The following is a 21712-nucleotide window of genomic DNA, read 5'->3' as shown; positions in this document are numbered from 1 at the left end:
AGTAAACAGAAGGCTGAATCTAAGACTTATTCCTAGAGAGATCTCTTTCCCCAATTAGCCTGTGTTTAGAAGACAGCCTTTAAGACATGCTTTGAGGTAAAATTTATACAGAGGTACCAAGATAATTCAATGGGAAAAATTAGTTTTATTATGAAATGAGAGTGAGACAACTGAATATTCACATGCAAAAAAGAATAAAGTTGGAACACTGGCTCATGCCTATAGTCCCAGCACTTTGGGAGGCCAAGGCAGGCCAAGACAGGTGGACTGCTTCAGCTCAGGAGTTTAAGACCAGCCTGGGTAAAAGCAAAACCCCATTTCTACAAAAAATACAAAAAGTAGCCGGGCGTTGTGGCACCCACCTTTAGTCCCAGTTATATGGGAGGCTGAGGTGGGAGGATTGCTTTAGCCCGGGAGGTTGAGGCTATAGCGAGCCGAGATCATGCCACTGCACTGCACTCCAGCCTGGGTGACAGAGACAGAGCAAGACCTTGTCTTAAAATAAAAAATAAAAAAAAATAAATAAAGTTAGATCCTTACCACATAGAAGAAGAAACTCACAAATGATCAAAGATCTAAATGTAAGAGCCAAAGCTATAAAACTCTTGGAAGAAAACATAGTTTAAGTCTTCAGGACCTCTGGTTATAAAACAGTTTCTTAGATATGACAACAAAAGCATATGAAACAAAAGAAAAAAATAAATTGGACTTCAAAAAATTTAAAACTTTTATGCTTCAAATAACGCAATTAAACAATGAACAAAAGATCTGAATAGGCATTTATCAAAAAAAAAAAAAGTCCAATAAGCACATCAAAAAATACTCAATACCATTAGTTATTAGGGAAATGCAAATCAAAACCACAATGAGATACCTTTGGCTATAATCAAAAAGGCAGAAAATAATGAATGTTGGCATTGTTGGGAAAGTAAAATGGGGTGGTCACTGTGGGAAAACACTTTCAATTCTACTGTGGGTACATACCCAAGAGAAATGAAAATGCGCTCACATAAAAACCTGTACATGAATGTTTACAGCCAAATATTCAAAACAGTCAAAAAGTAAAACAAATAAAACATACGAATGCCCATAAACTAATATATGGATTAAAAAATAGGGTATATCCATACAATGGAATATTATTCAGCCATGAAAAGGAGTAAAATACTGATTCATGCTACAACATGGATGAATCTCGAGAACATTATAATCAGTGAAAGAATCAGGCTCAAAAGGCCACATATTGTGTAATTTCATTTGTATGAAATATACAGAGTAGGCAAATCCAGAAAGAGAAATTGGTGACTGTCTAGATCTTAGAGGGGATGACAAGCAGTTGGTGGTGGTGATGAAAATGCTCAGGAATCAGGTGGTGCTGGCTGCACAACTCTGTGAATATGCTGCTAAAAACCACTCAATTGTATACTTCAAATGAATAACTACTATGGTATGTGAGTTATATCTCAATTTAAAAAGTGTATAGAACTCTTTCTATATGCTGGCTTAGATGCTTAGAACATTTTATAGTTTTCCAAAGAAATAAGAATTTAAAAGATGTCTGAATAAAATAATATTTTAAATTACTGGTAGGCAGGAAGTCCAGATGCTTGCTGGAGATTAAGAAAAGAGGAGAGAAGGAACTCTGTGTATGTGTGTGTCTGTGCCTTTTGGTGGAGGAAGGAGCAGGCTCTTCATTGGCTAAAGGGAGGGGCAGGATGCCAGTTTCTTTCTTTTTTCTTTTTTTGATGGAGTCTTGCTCTATTGGCCAGGCTGGAATGCAGTGGCATGATCTCACTGCAACCTCTGCTTTATGGGTTCAAGCGATTCTCCTGCCTCAGCCTCCCAAGTAGCTGGGACTACAGGCAGGTGCCACCACACCTGACTAATTTTTTGCATTTTCAGTAGAGACAGAGTTTCATCATGTTGGCCAGGCTGGTCTTGAACTCTTGATCTCAAGCAATCCACCCACCTTGGCCTCCCAATGTGCTAGAATTATAGGCGTGAGCCACCGCACCCAGCCACCAGTTTCATCTCAAAGTGAAACATCTCTTCCCCTTGAAAAAAAAATCAATCCCAGTTATTTTGTTGGTGTTACTCAAGTTTCTGTCAATAACAACTTACATTAAGCCTTCATTTATTCTTAATAGGGTAGAACTTCTTTAGCTCCAGACCTGTGCTGTGGAATCTGGTGACCCTTAGTCATGTGTGGCTACTGAGTACGTTTAACGTGGCTGGTTTGAACTGAGATGTACCAAGAGTGTAAAGTACATAATCCATTTCTACAGAAACATAATGGGAACCATATATGTAATTTTTAATTTTCTAGTAGCCAAATTTTAAAAAGTAGAAAACAAACTGGTGAAATTAATTTTAATAGTATATTTTATCTAGCCCAACCTGTCCAAAATATTATTTTACCATGTAATCATTATAAAAATTATTAATGAGAAAGGGGAAATTTACAAATCGATTGGCATAATCTATCATTTAGTAGAACAGTGACAATATCACACTGTCACAACTTGCCTCAGTAAATATTTTCCTCATAGGAAGATTTTCCTCGGTGAATCTTTCTCTTCAGAGCAAAGTGCAGGGCATGCTCACTCTCTGTTGTTTTTTTAGCTTTAATATTCATTTTTCTACCACAAAACTTACATGTATCTCTCATTAAAAGTTCTCTGGGCATCTTCCATACTGAATTAGTAAGTATGAAATAGAGTATTTCCTCATTCCATAGAATGACGTGAGTATAAACATACACATTCCAGTGAACAGACACACCAAGGAAATCAACAAGCATGGGAAGGGTGTCCTGTCCCAACAGAGGCATCAGGGGAAAAAAGTGAGAAAAAAAGAGTAAGAGAGGGGTTGGAGAATGCTAACCTCTTATTCCCAATTTGACCTGTAAGTGAAAAGGAATTGTGTATTACTATAGCAAAAGGATGAAATGTGTATGGCTATGAAAGATAAGCAGTAGAGGAGGCATAGGGGAAGCTGCCTGCCTGTCTCTCATATCTCCTCTACTGTAGCAGTATCAAAGATATGGCTGGAGCATCAGTCCTGCTGGAGTCCTCTCATGGTTGGAGCAGGACTGACAGTCCAGCCATATCTCATGCTTGCAACTGTGTAAGCAAATAAAATCAACTTCTAACATAGTTCCATTCTTAACATTTCATGATTGTTAGTGATTGAATCAGATGACCAGACCTGTGGGGGTGGCAGAAGCACAGCAATGAGGAGTCATAATTTATCTCAAAGCAATCTAGAGGCCATGGCAGCAGAAACTGCAAGGCCATGGCAACAAACAACCACCCTTTGCCCGAATGATTTCCTCTTTGGCCATGCAGAGGAAAGAGCAGAGCATTTTCACAGTGCAAGGAAGGAACATTGCTAGGAATCTAGTATTTTTTAAGTTTACAGTTAACTTACATGCCCTTGTTTGTTTGGAGACAAATGAACCACTGGATCCTGCCGCATTAATCTCCCACTGGGGCTCTCTCGGAAAGCTGGCAGTACCTTTGATACTGCTGGGAGATGGCACGTTGGCTCTGGAATACAGCATAGGATATTATGGTGCAGGCACCAAGCAGAAACAAGCACATGGTAACAAATGAAGATGGCTTGCCATTGCATCTTTCAGTTCACTGACCAGTGAACTCTGCATTTCAGCAGTAAGCTCATTAAGAGTCTATATGATAGATAGCAGGTCAGAAATTTAACTGGCTGATGGATAAAGCTAGCAGCTGGTGACAACTTGTCACATCATACACATTAGCATAACCAAGTACCACCAAACCAAAGGCCATGAACAATGCAGCAAAGTTCAGAATCAGCTTTTGGTTTGGGGGAAAATTTAGATTATATGAATTAAATTTATGAAATTCATTCATTGCCAAGTGTGGCTAACCTAGCTTGGTCTACATTACCTAGACAGGCATGGATGCAATCACGTGTTACTTACCATGACACTTTGGAAATATTTTACCTGTATATTCATGCTGCTCGAGGACAAAAGAATTGAAATCCTGAGGTCCTCTATAACTGTAAGCTGAGCACAACAGAAAAGACACACAGCAACTAGTTTACTTAAAACAATTGCTTCCTTTTGGACTCCAAGCTGGCGTTCAAGATGGGTTCCAAAAGTGAGAGATAAGGAATTTATCCTCCATAACACTACTATAGCTAATAGCAAGAATCCTGAGCTTTTGCAACACCCTTCCTAACATGTAGAGGACAGGGCAAAATACTCTTTGACTCTCTCAACCATTTCCAAAAGCAGAGGCAGAAAAGCAAACATCCATAAAGATAAGTGAGCCAATTCAGGAAGTTACACTCCTGTCTCCACTGCCTGGAGGGTACTTGTTGATAATACACTGAAACCTAACCAATAAAAATCTCGTAAACATTCTCAATCAATGCAAGTCATTAGATAATGATATTCTTATAAACTGAGTAGAGAAAGGACAGCCCATTATATACTGAATATCGGGTACTGAGTAATAAAAATGCAACAATTATTTTTCTTGACTTCTCCCTGGAATGGCTTATACCAGCTAAGCCTTATGATTCCTTCTGATGTGCCAATTAGGAAAGGCTGGGTTATTTTCCTGGAATGCTGGGATATCAAAAATTATTTTGATATTTTATTTGAAGGGTTGGATTTTCAATGGTGAAAGGTCACCACTTGGACCTCTTGTACAGTGGTGAAAAGGCTTCTTTGGCAGGCTTCAGGAGTATCTTATTTTTTAAAAAGGTATACCTTACAAAAAAGATGAACAAGTATGTTTTAAAAATTCATCCACATTCATTTTTAAGTCTCACCTATTAAGAGTGGGATGTCACTAAAGTAAAGTAGATGCAAGGAAAAAAAGACTAGAGGGAGGTCTGTGTAAAGAATGAACAGGGGTCTAGGAAGAACCCTGTAATTACCCTTTGCATCCCTTCTCACTCTGTGTGACTCCCTGAAAGTAAGAGGCATGACACTGCACGCTTCACAAAGGGCTTGCTGGCAGCCTTGTTCAAAGCCTGCACTAGGAGCCAAAAAAAGCCGCTCAAGTCATGCTGAAGAAGGGATCCTTTTCACATGTGTCGTTACCATCTCAACAGTATCAAAACATATGGGATTTAAAGCATTCTGTCAAGAGTAGAAAAGCAGATCAGAATATGCTCAGGTTTTCTGTGTGGGGGTGGGTGGGATAAGAGGGAAAATGACAGATGGCTTCAATAACAAGGCACATCTCACTTAAGCTACTGGAACAAAGCATATCTTCAGAACCTAGGAATTCCATTTCTCTTCCTCAACTCCTGTCTTAGTGGGACACGTCTCCACTCCTTTCTATGTCCATGGTTAGTACGTTCACTTGGGCACAGTCATTAAAACAGGACAAAACAATGAATCTGCAGAGAAGATTAACAGATGGGTCTTGTCTTATATAGCCCTGAAATGTACACCCTTTTGTCCTAAATTGACATAACTAGAGATTAAATAAAGGAGGAAAAAAACCCAACAACCTAACAATCTAGATTCAAGTTAATGATGCATCAACTGTGTTGGTACCAAATCCCTAAGGCTTCTATGTTGAAAATCTTGTTTCATAGCAAAATGTTATTGTATCAGCTAGTGTTATGGTGTCACTGTGAAACAACACATATATACAAAGAAAGGGCTATGCACTAGAAATCCAGGCGCGAGCTCACTAATGCAAATCTCTTCCACCCAGATGTTTCTTACCGCTAAGACATTTCCTTAGCTGACAGCTTAATAGCAGAGTGAGAAGAATTTTTTTTTAAAGCACATCAGGGAGGAAAGAGATTCTAAGCAAGCTACAGATGTGACTAAACAGTAATTTTATCTCTTCCCCATTTTGTTCATAGTTTTGTTTTTTAACTTGACATTAAGTATACCAAGGAATCTCTCAAGGCACTTATTCTAGTCAAAAACAAATAAACAAGGGGAAGACGGTACTCAGTTTGGTAGTCTACTCTTTTAATCTAGGTGCTCAAAAATAATTCCTGTCACCTTTCCGCTTTTAAATTTGGGGTTACTTAGAATTCCTTTTCTCTTAGGTCTTATTTATTGCTTTCACTTATACATAATCTAACAGACTTCATTCTAATTCATATTTATTAACTAGGACTGTCTTTTATAACAATGCTTTGATAACGTCATCAAAAGGTGATCTAAGTCACCTTGTAAAAGCAACTTGCTTCTTGTAGAAATTGATTACTTACCCATCTGGTCAGCAATGCTATCCTCACTTCTTTGCCAGCTAGGTATTGATTTTCCACTGCCACCGATATCTGACTGGGTGTTCTGCCTGTCAATGGAGGCCGGGGATCTGCGGCTCACTCCAAACCTGTGGTGATTTCCGCAAAGGCAAAGACAACATCAGGGACCTTACCATGAGGGCAAGGCAGGCCTGGGTGTAAGGAACTAAATTTTAATGACCGGCACTACTGGTTTTTGCTTACATGTCTGTACTTGTATACACACCCCAGTTAGTGTTTATGTGGGTGTGGAAATGTGGATGTTGTGGTCAATATACATCACTCTGTTCAGAAAGGTATGTACGTTATGTAAACAAACTCCTAACAAGGGCAGAAGCCATTAGGACTGAGCTAACCTAAGATATGTAGTGTAAGAAACCAAAATTTCCTAAGCTCTCCTACGGCCAAGTTCAGACCTATTCACAGCCAAAAGAAAAATTTCACAATCTAAATATTAACATTCCATATGTAGCTTCCAAATGGTACATTGTGGAGGTTTATTTCTCTTAACTTAGTAGTTTAGTAAATCAGTAAGTCAGTAGTTCTTGGAACAAGTATTTTCTGAGTACTAGCTATGTGGTCTGAAATGCAAAGATTACCATCATTTAGATCATGTAAAAACCATGTTCAACCTGTAGAAATTTTGAATTGCCTTTGGGAAGGGCAATCTGGAAGCAGGTAAACTGGCCAAAAATAAAGGCAAATGTTTATTTCTGGAAAGAACATTTAGCTATTTAGCAAGCCAGTTTTATTTTTCCCTTTGTAGAATAATAATACATCCTTAATTAAAGCATATGCCTTGACTAGCAATATCAACAAAGTAAATACTGACTGAGCCCATGAAAAAGTGGCAGAGTGTAGAATTTAAATAGTCATATGGACATTGGACATTTACTAATTTATATGTGGTTACTAATGAACTTATACATAATCTATACAATAAAAGACCGAATAGGAGCTAGGAGCAGTAGCTCACACCTGTAATTCCAGCATTTTGGGAAGCAGAGGCAGGAGGATCACTTGAAGACAAGAACAGAGACTGGCCTGGGCAACAGTGTGAGCCCCCAGTCTCTACAAAAAACAAAAAATTAGCCGGGTGTGGTGGCCACTGCAGTCCCAGCTACTTGGGAGGCTAAGGTGGGCCTGGATCTCGCTTGAGATGGGCCTGGATGAACTGATGCTCGTAGGGTGTCTTCCTTGCTATAGGCTGATACATGTGTGGGCAGAACCAGCAAGTGGGGCACTGGAAAGGTAGGAGATGAACAGTAAAAAAGACCTGGAGCCAAGTTCCAACCCCCACCCAATAGGACTGAACAAAGTCACTGAATATTTGCCTCAATTTCTTTATGTGTAAAATGGCAATTCCATTGTAAGAATCCAAGGAGAAAAATCTACATAAAGCATCTGCAAAGTAGAAGGGGCTAGAAAAACATTTATCTTAATAAAAGTCTTATTATACCATCTCCCCAGTTACTGTTACACAAATGCAGTTCATGTACATACCCCATCATAAGGCTCATTAAGCAAAGCGACCTCACTTACTGACGTAGCACTTATCAAAAATAAAAACCTTGATTTATGAAAATTTCTAATTGATTAAAGTGCTAATTTAAAAAAAGGACTCACAATTATACTTTTTGCCATCTCCTCCCTAAGGGTCCTTGTTTCATTCATAAGAATAAATATACCTATTTATGATCCCATTCTAAATCTGTATTAAGATCTTTTTAAAAGGCATGGAGATCCAAGTTAGAAATGGATTCTAATCATGCTTTTACTTTTTTTTTTTTTTTTTAAAGAAACACTCCCGGCCTCAAGTAACCTACTCCTGCCTTAGCTGTCAAGTATCTGGGACCACAGTGCCCAGCTTGCTTTTATTTTTTGGTAGCAGTGTAAACTAAAGATAACCTTTTAAACATTTGAACTTAAAGCTGAACATTTTTCTGGCCCTCTTGTTTTAAATAAACAACAAGGTAAGACTATCTTTAAACTCTGCTTTGAAAAACATTTTCATCTGATGAACTTATAATTTCATTTCTCATATGTGCCCCCCACCCTCATTTTATTGTATGCCAGAGTATTAGGGATACCCAGTCCTGAGGAACTCAGACAAAAGTTGTTCTAAATTTTACTTGGTGTTGTTTTTGAAAAGTTTAATTGTTCCTTTGTTCGGAGAAGCACATAGTAGTTTAAGAGTCACAGTTAGATTTGAAGGAGTTTTAAGTAATCATTTGGCTGATACATGCAATACATTCAGTGACCAAGGACTCTACCTCATGAGGCCATCCACTTCTTTCCAGGGCAGGCTGACAGCTCTGAAATATCTTCCTCAAAATGGGCTGGAACCTTCTTCTCTATAACTTTCATTTACTGGCATCAGTTGTCCTCACAGACAAGTTTGATCCCTCATCTAAGAGTGCTGGAAGAAAGCTTGTGGTCTCCTCACCTCAACAATTCTCATCCTTAGCTGTCACATCCTCAGTTCTTTCTCCCACATGGTCTCCAAGCTCCTCATTTACCTGGGCCCTCTCTTTGGACCTGCTCTGCCTGGTTGGAATTCCTTAAAGTGAGTGATCCAAAAATAAATCTCCAAGGAGGGTGGAACAGGTCCTATGTCTTTTAAACAGTTTTGCTTTTTAACTACCTCTCATTCCCATCCTAAACTTGTACAGGTGTCTTTTCCACTTTGGCGGAAATAAGAAGTGACAAAATCTGAACTGTGAAACTAAACAATATATATAATGGACAAACGAATGCAATTTGATTTCTTTGCCATTGAGTTCTTTGTAGAGGCTACAGGAAGATTAACTTCCTAAGAAGTAGTTTAAACCTGCCATGAAGGCATTTTTCTACCTGGAATATTAACTGAATTCTCTCAGTTGTTTGTCTGCAAATTGATCAAGGCTGGCTGAATGGAAGTCATTTTACATGTCTGAGTCTAGATGAAAGAAATGATATCAACAGGGACCATGTACAATGGGACAAACGCATACCTACCCTTCGGGCATGGACTTCTGCCTGTAGGTGCCCCCCACAGAACCGGTATCACTGGATGAAGACAGGTTGCTAGGAGAGTTCCGACACTGGGATCTTGCTAAAGCCATGGATGAGACCGTCACATAGATGTCCGAACCAGGAGACAGCCTGCATGTGCAATGCAGAAAGATGAAGTCAATAATTCAAAGGGAAAATCCCAAGGCAATGCATGATGGATAATATCATATAAATGTGACAAAAACAGCAACTTCATGGAGATAGTGAAAATGAAGCCAGCTGGAAGCCTACAAAAGAAACCTTCCCATAAAATGACTCCCTAGGGGAACAGCTGGAAAACTGCCTTGAAGAGGGTGGGGGTGGGTATCAAAAAATAACAGGGAAAAAAAGATCTAGAAAACATGTATGCTTCCAAAAGCTAACAGAATTCAACTGGCTAAATTGCTCATGCAGTTTCTTAGTATGGCAGAGCAGAAGATAATTGAACCCAAGTGACATTAACATAGCAATTAATTCCAATTTCTCACACTAGTCCTCCCAGAGTATATGACCACAGTAACACTGGTACATTTTTTGTGTGCTTCTTTATTTTCCAATTTTATTATTCAGAGTCTGGAACGAATATTCAGATTTTGCTATTTAGTAAAATTTATAATTTTTGTTGGTAGTAGTATCACTATATAAAAACCTCCATAAAAAAATGTGTAAACTGCAGTTGTTGAATTTAACTGGAATTACTCAATGTATATAATATCACCATAGAAGTGTACTCCACATGGGCACCTCATATATCTGTTTGTGAAGTTATGGATCCTTCACACTGCCAACTGGCTGTCAAGGCAGAAACCATGGCTTTGTGGTCAGGACAGACATATTTTTCCCCTCTCCTCCTCTACTCTGGTAGGCAACAGGGCAACTACAGGGATATCAGTAAGTGATGCCATGCTGACAGTTGTGACTAGGTGTAAGCTAACCCTAAGTAACAATGGTATTTTATTTTGGAAGCAAATGCTAGCACAAATGACTCGAATCTTATAGCAGGGGAGGTCATCTCCATTTTATAACTTAGGAAATGAAATCTAAGTCATCATTCAAGTTCACAATAAGCCAGGTATCTAGACTCTAAGTCCAGTGCACTTCATGCTAAATTACTGCTGTCCCCTAGAGAAGGCCTGGGTTTTTTCTTTTTTTTAAACTCAGACAGTTTGCAATGGGTCTGCATGCTCAAACAACTTTACACATAAAGCTATCTTAAGGCAAGTCAAAGTTTTGAAGCCTTGAGATGGAAGCTGCCTCACTGGCAGAGGCCCTGTCCCACAGTGAACCAATTTATCTTCTGAAAGGGTCAGATGGGGCTTCAGGTATAGAAAGCTGAGAAGCTTTTCAAACAGAAAAAGAATAAGGATAGATACTAAAAAGTACAACTCCCAAATTCATCCATGCCCAAGGGGCAGATCTGATTTGAGAGCCCAGATTTGTTTCCGGCTGTCTCCTAAACATCTTCATGGACACCCTTCACTAGCAATCCAAATCAGACCTTGTCAAGACTAACACGTTTTATCCTATTCCCTAATGTCCCAAACTGTCCTTTCTATATTTGTTATCTCAAGCTAAACACCTTTTTTTGTACCACAAAATGGCTTTATTCACAGGACAACTTGAAACTGCAAGTCATGTGACTAGTCAAGCTAAACATGATGAAGCCATTTTTTTCTTCCTCTTTCTTTACCTTCCAGTCAATTGGGTTAATTAAGTTCAACTACTATTTACTGAGCACAAATTGTGTGTCGGCACTCTGGTGCTGGTCCTGAAAACACAAAGACAAAGAAGATACCTAGTTTCCAACCTGTTGAGGGGCTCCTGAGTTCTCTCACGTTCAGCCTGGGTCAGTACAAGTGTCCCAACGGGTCTCTCGACTTCCAGGATCTCTCCACCCCATTCCTCCAAAAGCTTCAACCCACCCTCTTACACCAAGTCATCTGACTGCTAAAAGCCTATCCAAAGCTTCCCTTTGCCTACAGGATAGAGGACCAACTCCCTGGGACCCTCTTTAAGGCCTTGAACTATGTGACCAAACCCCATCTTCATCACCATCCCCATTAATGGCTCCATGCACCCTACATTCTGAGACAGTTGAGGTGTTCCAGTTCTGACTCGACCCATTCACACTATTATTTATCTTGTTCTCTTTGCCTGGAATGCCTTCTTCCTTTGCTAGCTACTCACATAAAATCCTTTCTCGCCAAGGCCTGATCCCAACATTATAGCTCTGAATTCATAAATTAGAATCTCAAATCCCATGACAGTCTGTTTCTTGCACCATTACACCATGTCGTATACAACAGTTATTTTGTGTGTATTTGTCTCCCTTAATGTGAATTAAGATTTTGTGCTTAAGGGGCCAGGACTGAGCCTTATTTAACTTTACATCTCTGAGTGCTTAACATATTTTCTGAATGAAGGAGAATCCTTATCAGCAGTGTAGAAAATGAAGAAGAGAAGGGGGATTCAGGACAAGTACCACAGTTATGTCAGATGCCCCAAGTCAGGGGTTCTGAACTGTGGTGGGCCTTGAACAATAGTTGGTCACTAATAATAAAGTGCCAACATTTGTGAATAATTTAATACAAGTAATTATGACTCTGAAAGTTAATATGCCTTCTAAAATGCAAGAAAAGGCCGGGCGCGGTGGCTCATGCCTGTAATCCTAGCACTTTGGGAGGCCGAGGCGGGTAAATCACGAGGTCAAGAGATCGAGACCATCCTGGTCAACATGGTGAAACCCCGTCTCTACTAATACAAAAAATTAGCTGGGCATGGTGGCACGTGCCTGTAATCCCAGCTACTCAGGAGGCTGAGGCAGGAGAATTGCCTGAGCCCAGGAGGCAGAGGTTGCGGTGAGCCGAGATTGCGCCATTGCACTCCAGCCTGGGTAACAAGAGTGAAACTCTGTCTCAAAAAAAATAAAAATAAAAATAAATAAAATAAAATAAAATAAAATGCAAGAAAAAGGAATAGAGTTACCGGTGATAAAATTATATCTAAGCCCAAACACCCATGTGAATATCATCAATTTTACCTATAATGGCGAAAGAACTTAGGACAATGTCTGTTCTAACTAGTGTAAAATGGGGCAAATAGGGAGACTTGAGATGTCAGTGTTTGGGAAACGTGGTGAGAAGAAAAAGAGGCAGGGTTTGTAAAGTCTTCCTATTACCATTGTCGATCTCATTGTTGCTATACAGAGCGTGAAAAATATAGGTCAACCACCCACTGGCACTCTCATTAGGTTGCCAGATCTTGAAGTAGGGTATGCGTGGGGCAGGTATGGTGAGGCCACAGACTAGTGGGATACTAGTTCATCTCTACTTCAGGTAATGTGTTTTGATAGGAGAACATCAAAAGACATTTATCTGGGTACCATAACATGGGTTTCTCTTTATTCTTTTCCACTGAGACATTGCAGGAATTTCTCACTATTATTCTAAAGTAATTAACTGTAAGATGATCTGAAAGGGGTGGGAATGAGAGGAGTTGGTTATGAAAAAGAAAACCAAGTAAGGATTAAGGAATGACATGAATCCAAATGTAACAAAATACCACATTCTTTACAGCCTGAAGAGTTTGGCTCTTACACACACACCTAATAGAGAGAAACTTCAAATACAGTTTCATTTCATAGCGGCTTTGACTTTCTTACTGAAAAGGAGAGGAAGTGTTACAGAAAAATAGAAAAAAGGAGACAATAGTAGAACATTAACCCAGTGAAGGTTAATGCAACATGTAGGAGTCTGATGATTTTTTTGTCTTGGGGTAAACAAGTAATGCCAATGAAGCATATTTACAGTGAACGTTAAAATGTTTATGCTTCTATGAGGAAGTTACAACACAATTCCGTAGGAAAAGTCTAGATGTAACCTTTACATTTGTATTTAGAGTTTGTTTTTCTTACCCTGCTCTCCAAAACGTATATTAAGCTAAGATATATATCTCAGGCTACCTCTCAACCTCAGCTTTCTTATTTGGCAAATGTACCAGAAAATTCTATTTGGTTACTGGCGTTATCCCAAAGTAAAAAAACAGCATTTCCAGAAGGCTGGCATTCATTCCCATCCCTCTTTTGCATTTATATAACTCAATAGTGGCTTTGTTTTCTGACTGTTCACACACATAGAAGATACATAAAGCAAATGATGGAATGCTACCCAAATGTTTTTACGACTCTAGATGTATGTATGCTAGGCAAAGAAAAATTCAGAATTAGCCCTTATTCTGATGACTTACTATTTTTTCCAAATACTCTGAATTTGATACTATCACACAAATATTATTTGAGAACAGACCTAGTGGGAGAATGGGAGGCACTGCCTGTCTGGGTACTGGCAGTCCACTTCTACAGAGATAGCCCGTGGCTGATTATTAGAAGTTGGGCTGATTGCTATCCTGCCACTTTGAAGAAGTGCTTCAAGAACTGGGAGCAGTACCTCTTATACTGGCTGACATAGGAAAAGCAGCACACTGACCTCCTGAATCTCTGTCCACCCCACCCTACCCCACCACACAAGTGTACTCTGTTTTAAGGATTGCTAAGTCCAGTGAAGTTACAACAAGATCACAAGAGTCTTTTCTTCTCTTTTGAGACAAATCCAGATCTTTCTGCTTAGTCTTAAAGAGCCCCAAATGTCTGGTGTTAATGCCTCAATAGGTTTAGAGGATGAAAATTAATACCTCTTTCAACTGCTGTTGAGATCTTTCCATTCTGTTGAATACAGGCAATATTGTTTCTAAAGAATGCTCTCTGATCACTGTCAGAGATGAATTCTGTAAATCTTTTAGCATTAATTTCAGAGTATTTTCTTTCCTACATTTTTATAAATTTAGTAAAGAAATAACTAAACATTTTAAAAATAACTGATACTAAACATTCTCTGGGGCTTCCTTCTGCTGAAATAAAACACCAGGGCTTTTTTGTTGTATGCAGCAATTGAAAAAGTCATGATCATCACCATGAACAGACATTATTTCCACAGTCTTTTGACTACAGTTAATACTACACTTAACACCAGCTTTTCATTTATATGCAATGCATTTCACCGCAGTGAAAACAAAGAGTTGAAGGGGTTGGACATTAGGAAGAGATGGCCCAAGATAAGTCCTTCATTCTTCCAGAAGTAGTCTCACACCAGGCTAAAAGAAAAAAGAGGGCCAACACAAACACACACACACACACACACACACACACACACACACACACAGTCTCACACCAGGCTAAAAAAGAGGGCGTGCGCGTGCACACGCGCACACACACAAACGGATTTCTAATACGACCACCCCTGTCCTCCACTAAACCTATTCCATGAATCAACTCACAGGATGACATATATAGTGCCAACATTAATAGATACTTATTAAACTGATCACTCCAGATTATGACTGATTACAACTTATCAACTTATGGGTAAGGACTTCTAAGTCAGAAGTTGATGTTAGAATATTTTCCTAACTGATTAGGTAGGATTATTACATGTCTATTCTATTTCCTACTTTTTATTCCAAGGTGAGATATGTACAAGGACGTAAGCCTCTCAGTAACCCAAGTGCAAACAGTGAGGTGGTGGTATAAACAACTGAGAGCGTTTTAAATAGCAGCAGTGACGGACAAATTAAATGCTTGAGTCCATAATTAAGCACAGCATTTTTACCACAAATTAGGAATTAAAATGCTATTATCCAACCAGGGAACAGGACCAAGTTAAAGTCTTCTGTCTTCAGCCATGTATATTAACTAAGATTCTTCCAGAATTATGTAAAAAAAAAAAGAGAGAGAAATCTCTACAAGGATTCAAGGTGATGTAATTGGGTGCTATATCCAGACTAGAGTTTGAACAAATTGTGTTCGACTTCAAGCAACTTGTGCCTGGTCTTTTCCTCTCTTCCTGATGTGTACTTTGTGAACAGCACTTTGGATTTCGAATTTGGGATGTTCCACCAGCAAAGTTTAATGCAAATATGCCCAAAATTAAAAGAAAAAAAGTGAAATTTAAAAATTTCTGGTCCCAAGCATTTTGATAAGGGATGCTGAATCTGTACTATACAAATTAATCTTCACAGACTCTAAGAGGTGGGGCCTTGAGTCATGGGGATGCTAAAGTACAGAAGGACAGGATCCTGCCCACTGCCACACACTCCCAGTAGTGTAGCCAGGATGCAAATCATGGCCCCTGGACAGCACAGCCTATACTCCTGGTGCCTCTAGGAGTTTCTAGGCAAGTCACACTAATACACAGGTGGTCCTGCAGAGTGGAAGCCAGTATAAAAACATTTCCCTAGGCTGAGTGCAGAACAGCTACTTTTGAGGCCCAAGGAATGATTAATAAGTAACTGAAGAGCCTGAGCTGGGCACAGTGCTGGAGCATCCTCCTCCTGTTCCTGAGCCACTCTGGAGTTTGTAAATGAAGGGGAACTGGGAGGTGTGCCAAGCTCAAGCCATTGTGCCTATTTCCTGAATGCCTGAATAGGAACCACTGTTGCACTATCATCTAAAAATGTGAACTTGCAAATCACATCAGCTCTGATCCTGACATGGATGCCACAGCGCACTGTTTCCTGTGAAGAGTGGAAAACAGGAGCCTTCAGAGTCCAATGACTTTAAGTTAAATACGGCCCTCTGCTCTTCTCTCTTGTCTTGGCTGACAAATACACCACCAGAATTCAGTTTCAACTAAAACCTTTTGAAGGAGTCAATCAAAAAGATCTTGCATTTCACTTTGAGTCAATTTTAGAAAAGCTCTACCAGCAACATACTTTTAATATGAAGTATTCTAAACTTAGTCAACAAAAACCAAAGAATTCTCCTTAAATCTGCCTTTAATGCTACAGCTTTATCAGACTATCAAGTGCTTTGCCTTTACCTATCATTTAATTTTTATAAAAGGAAATTGGTTTATTTTCTCCAAGATAGATTAAATTCTGTCCCTGGTTATTTAAATAAGCCCTTTTAATATTAAAGGGTCATTGCCACAAACAGAAAGTTGAGGAAACTCTTTGGGTGGAAAGCTGGACTACCATGTGAAGTGTAGACATAAGATGGTAAACTACTCTATGGGGTTTCCTGATGTGATTACCAAAGAAAGTTTTTTAAAAAGTGCATTGGGAGCCTATTAAATGCCAGAGTCTGTGGCGGGTATTTGGAATACAAAGATGAGTAAAACAGGCTAAGTTTAAAAAAATGGACAAATAACACTAGAGCGAAGTTTAATAAATTTTGTGAGTGAAGATACCATGTGGTGGTAAGAACATTCCTAGTAGGGCAATTAAGGTAGAAATGGGAGGATAAGCATCAAGGAGAACATGGTGCTTGCAGAGGACAGCCGCTCACATGCCTAGGGATTGGCGGGGAGGTGCTGACGATGATGGGGAAAGGGGAAAGGCAAGGCCACATAGGTAAACTTTTTGGGAGGGGCAGGGTCTCACTGTTACCTAGGCTGGAGTGCAGTGGCATGATCATGGCTCACTGTAGCCTCAACTGCCCAAACTCAAGTGATCCTCCCACCTCAGCCTCCCGAGTAGCTGGGACTACAGGCACGTGCCACCACGCCCAGCTAATTTTTTAAAATTTTTCGTAGATATGGGGTCTCACTATGTTGCCCAGGGTGGTCTTGAACTCCTGGGATCGAGTCATGCACCAGCCTTGGCCTCCCAAAGTGCTGAGATTACAGGCATAAGCCATAGCACCCGGCCAATACAGGCAAACTTGCTGGGGAGTTGGACTTGATCCTGAAGGCTGTGTGGAGCCACGGAAGGGCTATAATGAAAGGCACACCCTAAGGAGCATTTCCATTTTTATTAGGTCTCCTTTCCAGGGGGAGGCTGGTAATTCTATCTGGAGGCTGTTGGCAACAGTTTAGGTAAGCAAAAGAGTCTTAGTGCAAAATGAGAACTTCTAAGGCAATGGCAGGAATGTGTGTGGAGATGGGATGATGGTGTGTGGAGGGGAAGCTGACAACGAATCCTACTTCTGCTCTGGATACTCAAGTAGATGGCAAAGCTGTCCACCAAGGTGGGTAACACATGAGACAGAAGAGGCAGAAAAAGGGGTAGGAGTGAAAAAGGTAAAGTCAACTTGAACTTGAATGTGAGACACTTTCGTGACTTTCAAGTGCAGATGTTCAGTAGGTAGTCAGGTATGTGAATATGAAAAGTAAAAACAGACCAAGGCAAAACAGATCAACTAAAGAACTGCCCACATAAGGATGACGGTTGAGGTTGCTAAAGTGGTTGGACCATCTAGAGGAACTGCACAGTGTGGGATTCAAATAAAAATGAGGAAGAAATGGGGAACACAAATTTCAAGGTGATAAGATAGGTGCAAAGAGCTGATGATACAAAAAAATCAGGAAAAATTTTGGAAGACAAGGAAATGGAATTTGAAGGAGGAGGGAGTAGTGAATGGTATCAAATAAGCTAAGGACCTAACACTATCCAGAAGCTTTAGAAATGTAGAAGTCAGCTGGGCGCAGTGGGTCTCATCTGCAATCCCAGCACTTTGAGAGGCTGGGAAGGGAGGATCACTTGAGGCTAGGAGTTTACAACTAGTCTGGGCAACAGTAAGACACTGTCTCTATAAAAAATATTTTCAAAACATTAGCTGGGTGCAGTGGCATGCACCTGCAGTAATAGTTACTCAGGAGGTTGAGGTGGGAGGACGGCTTGAGCCCAGGAGTTTGAATTTACAGTGAGCTAAGATCAATGCCACTGCATTCCAGTCTGAGTGACAGGGTGAGACCCTGTCTTAAAAAAAAAAAAAGAAAAGAAAGGAAAGGAAATACGGAAGTCAATGGGCAATGGAGACCTAGCTGGAGCAATTCCAGTCAAGTTCAAAATTCTCATGTTTCAGGATCCTCATGACTAGGCACGAAGCTGTGATCAAAAGGGGCAATATTTGGAAAGCACAAGTCCTGAAGCTTCTAACCACAGCTAATATTCAAAATAAAAGAAGATGAAACATTAAATGGTGCTTGTTTTGTTTGAAAGCAGAAAATGACAAAGTGGAAGATTAGCTTAGAATCTATATGAAATAACAAACATAGAAAGTATTTCCTTAAAAATCAAGACTGAATGGTCATATGACTATTACGCTCTCTTAGAGGAGAACTCTTTTCAGTTTGTTTCCATGATATTCATACCCTATATGGTGCTGGAGTCTGTAAGCAAGGAGGAAGAGAGGCTGCAGATGCGGGTGTCATAACTGCAAAAACAAAAAAGGCCCTCTGTCCAGCTTCTTAGAGTTATGTGCAGAGGACTCAAGTGGAGTGACAATGACATCCAGGTAAAACTCGGAAGTACCAACTAAGTGTTCAGTGAGTTCTAACATCAAATATTTACATAAAGGCTGGTAATACCAGCCTAAAAAAGGAGAAAAGAAAATCATTTTAAATGCTAAGATGTCTGTTGTTTATCCAAAGCCCCTCAAATAGCTCAACTTTTATAAGCATACTAACATAGATCAGGGTTTTATTGCTGATCCCGCATTATGTTTAAACACAGTAATGTATCAAATTCAGTGTACCACAGCCAGTAATTTTCATTTCAATCCTACCCTTAAGCTCTAGGTAAATTTGAGGCCAAAATAGTGATTGTATCATATTACCTATTTCTGTTGAATGAATGTTAATTCTGTTAATAAATACTACTCCCACAAATACTGTAAAATTCTGTAATCAGAAAGACATCTGAAGAGCATAAAACTCATATACTCAAACCAAATAGAAACTAGACTTTATTTAGATGGCAAATGGATCGCCAGTTCTTACTATGTCAGTTTCTCTTAACTACGTATAGAGAACATCATCCAACTGAAGAATTTTTATTAAAACTCAAAACACCAACATATTTCAGTATGTCATAAAAATCCTGACCTTGATATTAAAGGAAAAATATTCCACAGTTTTTGTTGTTGTTGTTAATGACCTTTAGGTCTGGGATATTACATACAAATTAAAGAAAAACTATGCTTCTACAAGCAGTAAATCAGTGTTTTCACCCAAAATGGATTGTGCTGGATCCAGCCATGGTGACTTAGGTGGGCAGATTTGGGGAGCACTGGCCGGCAGAATAGACTTGAGATGGCTGCTAACTTAAGTGTTAAGTATACCTGGTTTCTCTATGGTCAAACACAATTCCCCTAACTGGGGAAGAAAAAAATGAATGCAAGGAACAACCATAAATATTAGGCCATGCCATTACTGGTAGGGTAAGATTCAAGGTCTGGGAGACCCTGTCATTTGTTTTCATGATTTATGATTCCTCTGAAAGGCCCAAATCATACTTGGTGAGTTTCCCAGGTACAAATGTAAATGCCACTCAGGATGGCACTGACACAGGGAGAGTCAGATGGATGAGGGGTGCCCTGGTACTCCTCACTTCTAGATCTCAATAAGATATTTTGTTCTCAGGCCGGGTGCGGTGGCTCATGCCTGTAATCCCAGCACTTTGGGAGGCCGAGGCGGGTGGATCACGAGGTCAAGAGATCGAGGCCATCCTGGTCAACATGGTGAAACCCCGTCTCTACTAAAAATACAAAAAATTAGCTGGGCATGGTGGCGTGTGCCTGTAATCCCAGCTACTCAGGAGGCTGAGGCAAGAGAATTGCCTGAACCCAGGAGGCGGAGGTTGCGGTGAGCCGAGATCGCGCCATTGTACTCCAGCCTGGGTAACAAGAGCAAAACTGCGTCTCCAAAAAAAAAAAAAAAAAAAAAAAAAAGATATTTTGTTCTCAGTAGGACTAGAAAGGGTACACTTAAATTTTTCAGTTACATTTTACTAAATTTCATGGAGAAAGTTATATTCTAAAGTGAACTTTATGCATCTGGGGACTCAAGAAGGACTCTGGAAGTTATTTCTGATAAAAGTCATGAATCTGCTATATCCTCAAATATTCCTGGAGTCACAGTAGCAAAACAAAGTTCTGAAACATGGGTTGAGTAACTCTTATTCCAAATTCTTTGGACCAGAAACGTTCTGGATTTGGGATGTTTTTGGATTTTGAAATATTTGTATTACACTTGCAGTTGAGTATCCCTAATCTGAAAATCTGAAATCCTCCAATGGGCATTTCCTTTCAGCATCATGTCAGTGCTCAAAAAGTTTTGGATTTTGTAGTACTATGGATTTCAGATTTTTGGATTAGGATATTCAACTTCCTGTACCTTCTCTTTATGCCTCAAAATTAAAACTTAAAAAGACATTTTTATTAAAAATTAAGAATGATGTGATAAGAAACTAAACTTTAAATTTTCACAAAAGAAGAATATCCATCCAATTACCATATATTTCAAAATGAAGATGAGCCAAATCATCTTAATATCCTGGAAATTCAGGACTGAGATCTCACAAGTCATCTAAGTCCTGCAACCTAAGATCTGAAATCCTAGACTAGTGTACTTAACATATATCAGAGACTAAGGGGGCAGTAAGTAGAGGTTAAATTTTCCTGAAAACCTCATCAGCCCCACCTATGGCCCTTTCAACTCTGCAGCTTGGAGTCTCACAAACTACTTTAACAGCTTTCTAGAAGGAGTACTTGACGAGATGCATTTTCCTCTGGGTGGAGTAACGATGAAAGGCAGACACGAGTACACACAGAAATTACCTCTAGAACTCAAGGATCTACATCTGGAAAAAATGGAGTTCTGCATTCTCTAGCACTAAAAACTGCTCCCATCGAAAGGTGATACTCAGCTACAAAAAATTTTTTCCCTTTTAAAGGTCAGTATGACTGGCAAGGAGCTTCAGTTTCTGGTGCAGAAATTAAATTCAACATGGAATCAAAATACATTCTCAAATGGAATACTGTATAAAGGAAATGACACAAAACCAATTTCACTTGTGAAACCCTGCTGATTGTTCTGGAGAGAAAGAAAACAGCACTGAGAGGGGGGAAAAGGTCCTTCTCTACACAATGATTTCCTGGGTTCATCTTTCAAAATGTAGGCCAAATCATAAATTCCAGTTAGCACACCCCTCAGGGGCAGCCAAGTCTGGAATGTGTCGAACAAAGAATTTACTCAGAGGTCTCTTGGATGTTTTCCTCCTCAAAAATAAGGAAAGAGAGAGGAGTCCAGATGGTAATGGGGCCACTCTGGGAGAGGAAACTTTTATTGAGAGAAATAGCAAGGCTTTGGAAATAGAGTTCCAGGATGAAATGAGAAATTGTAGAAAGATGACTATTTTTTTGTTTTGTCTATTTTAATTAAATTTTATTTGTCTGTTTTTATTAAATTTCTATACAGTATCCTAGTAAGCTAAAATAGTTAAGTGGCAAAGTTTTATGCAACAGCTCAAAAGTCAGACTAAGATAAAGACTTCATAGTGTGATTTCTAAAGCTTCCTGCTCTCTGCTCCCAAACTGGAGTGGTGATGATTAACATGTATATGGGAATTGTTTTCCATG

At 39.5% G+C, this 21712-nt stretch overlaps 1 protein-coding gene across 13 annotated transcripts in view; it reads right to left on the bottom strand.

The window, feature by feature from the left end:
* SIPA1L1 (signal induced proliferation associated 1 like 1) overlaps positions 1 to 21712 on the bottom strand; it is a 385273-nt gene that overhangs the window by 31655 nt on the left and 331906 nt on the right. For 12 of the 13 annotated variants that reach the window (XM_064374995.1, XM_064374996.1, XM_064374998.1 and 9 more), the window contains 4 exons: positions 9265 to 9411; positions 6232 to 6356; positions 3986 to 4048; positions 3430 to 3548 (listed from right to left, as the gene is read on the bottom strand). In XM_064374995.1, the coding sequence (XP_064231065.1) occupies positions 3430 to 3548; positions 3986 to 4048; positions 6232 to 6356; positions 9265 to 9411 (454 nt within the window). The remainder of the gene's footprint in view (positions 1 to 3429; positions 3549 to 3985; positions 4049 to 6231; positions 6357 to 9264; positions 9412 to 21712) is intronic. The other variant, XM_064375004.1, reaches the window with a different exon arrangement.

This window comes from Aotus nancymaae, unplaced genomic scaffold, assembly GCF_030222135.1.
Source record: "Aotus nancymaae isolate 86718 unplaced genomic scaffold, 86718_ANA_hifiasm-v0.15.2.pri h1tg000011l, whole genome shotgun sequence".
Lineage (NCBI taxonomy): Eukaryota > Metazoa > Chordata > Mammalia > Primates > Aotidae > Aotus > Aotus nancymaae.
The sequence above is the reverse complement of the archived record's forward strand: the minus strand, read 5'-3'. Positions and strand labels throughout refer to the sequence as shown.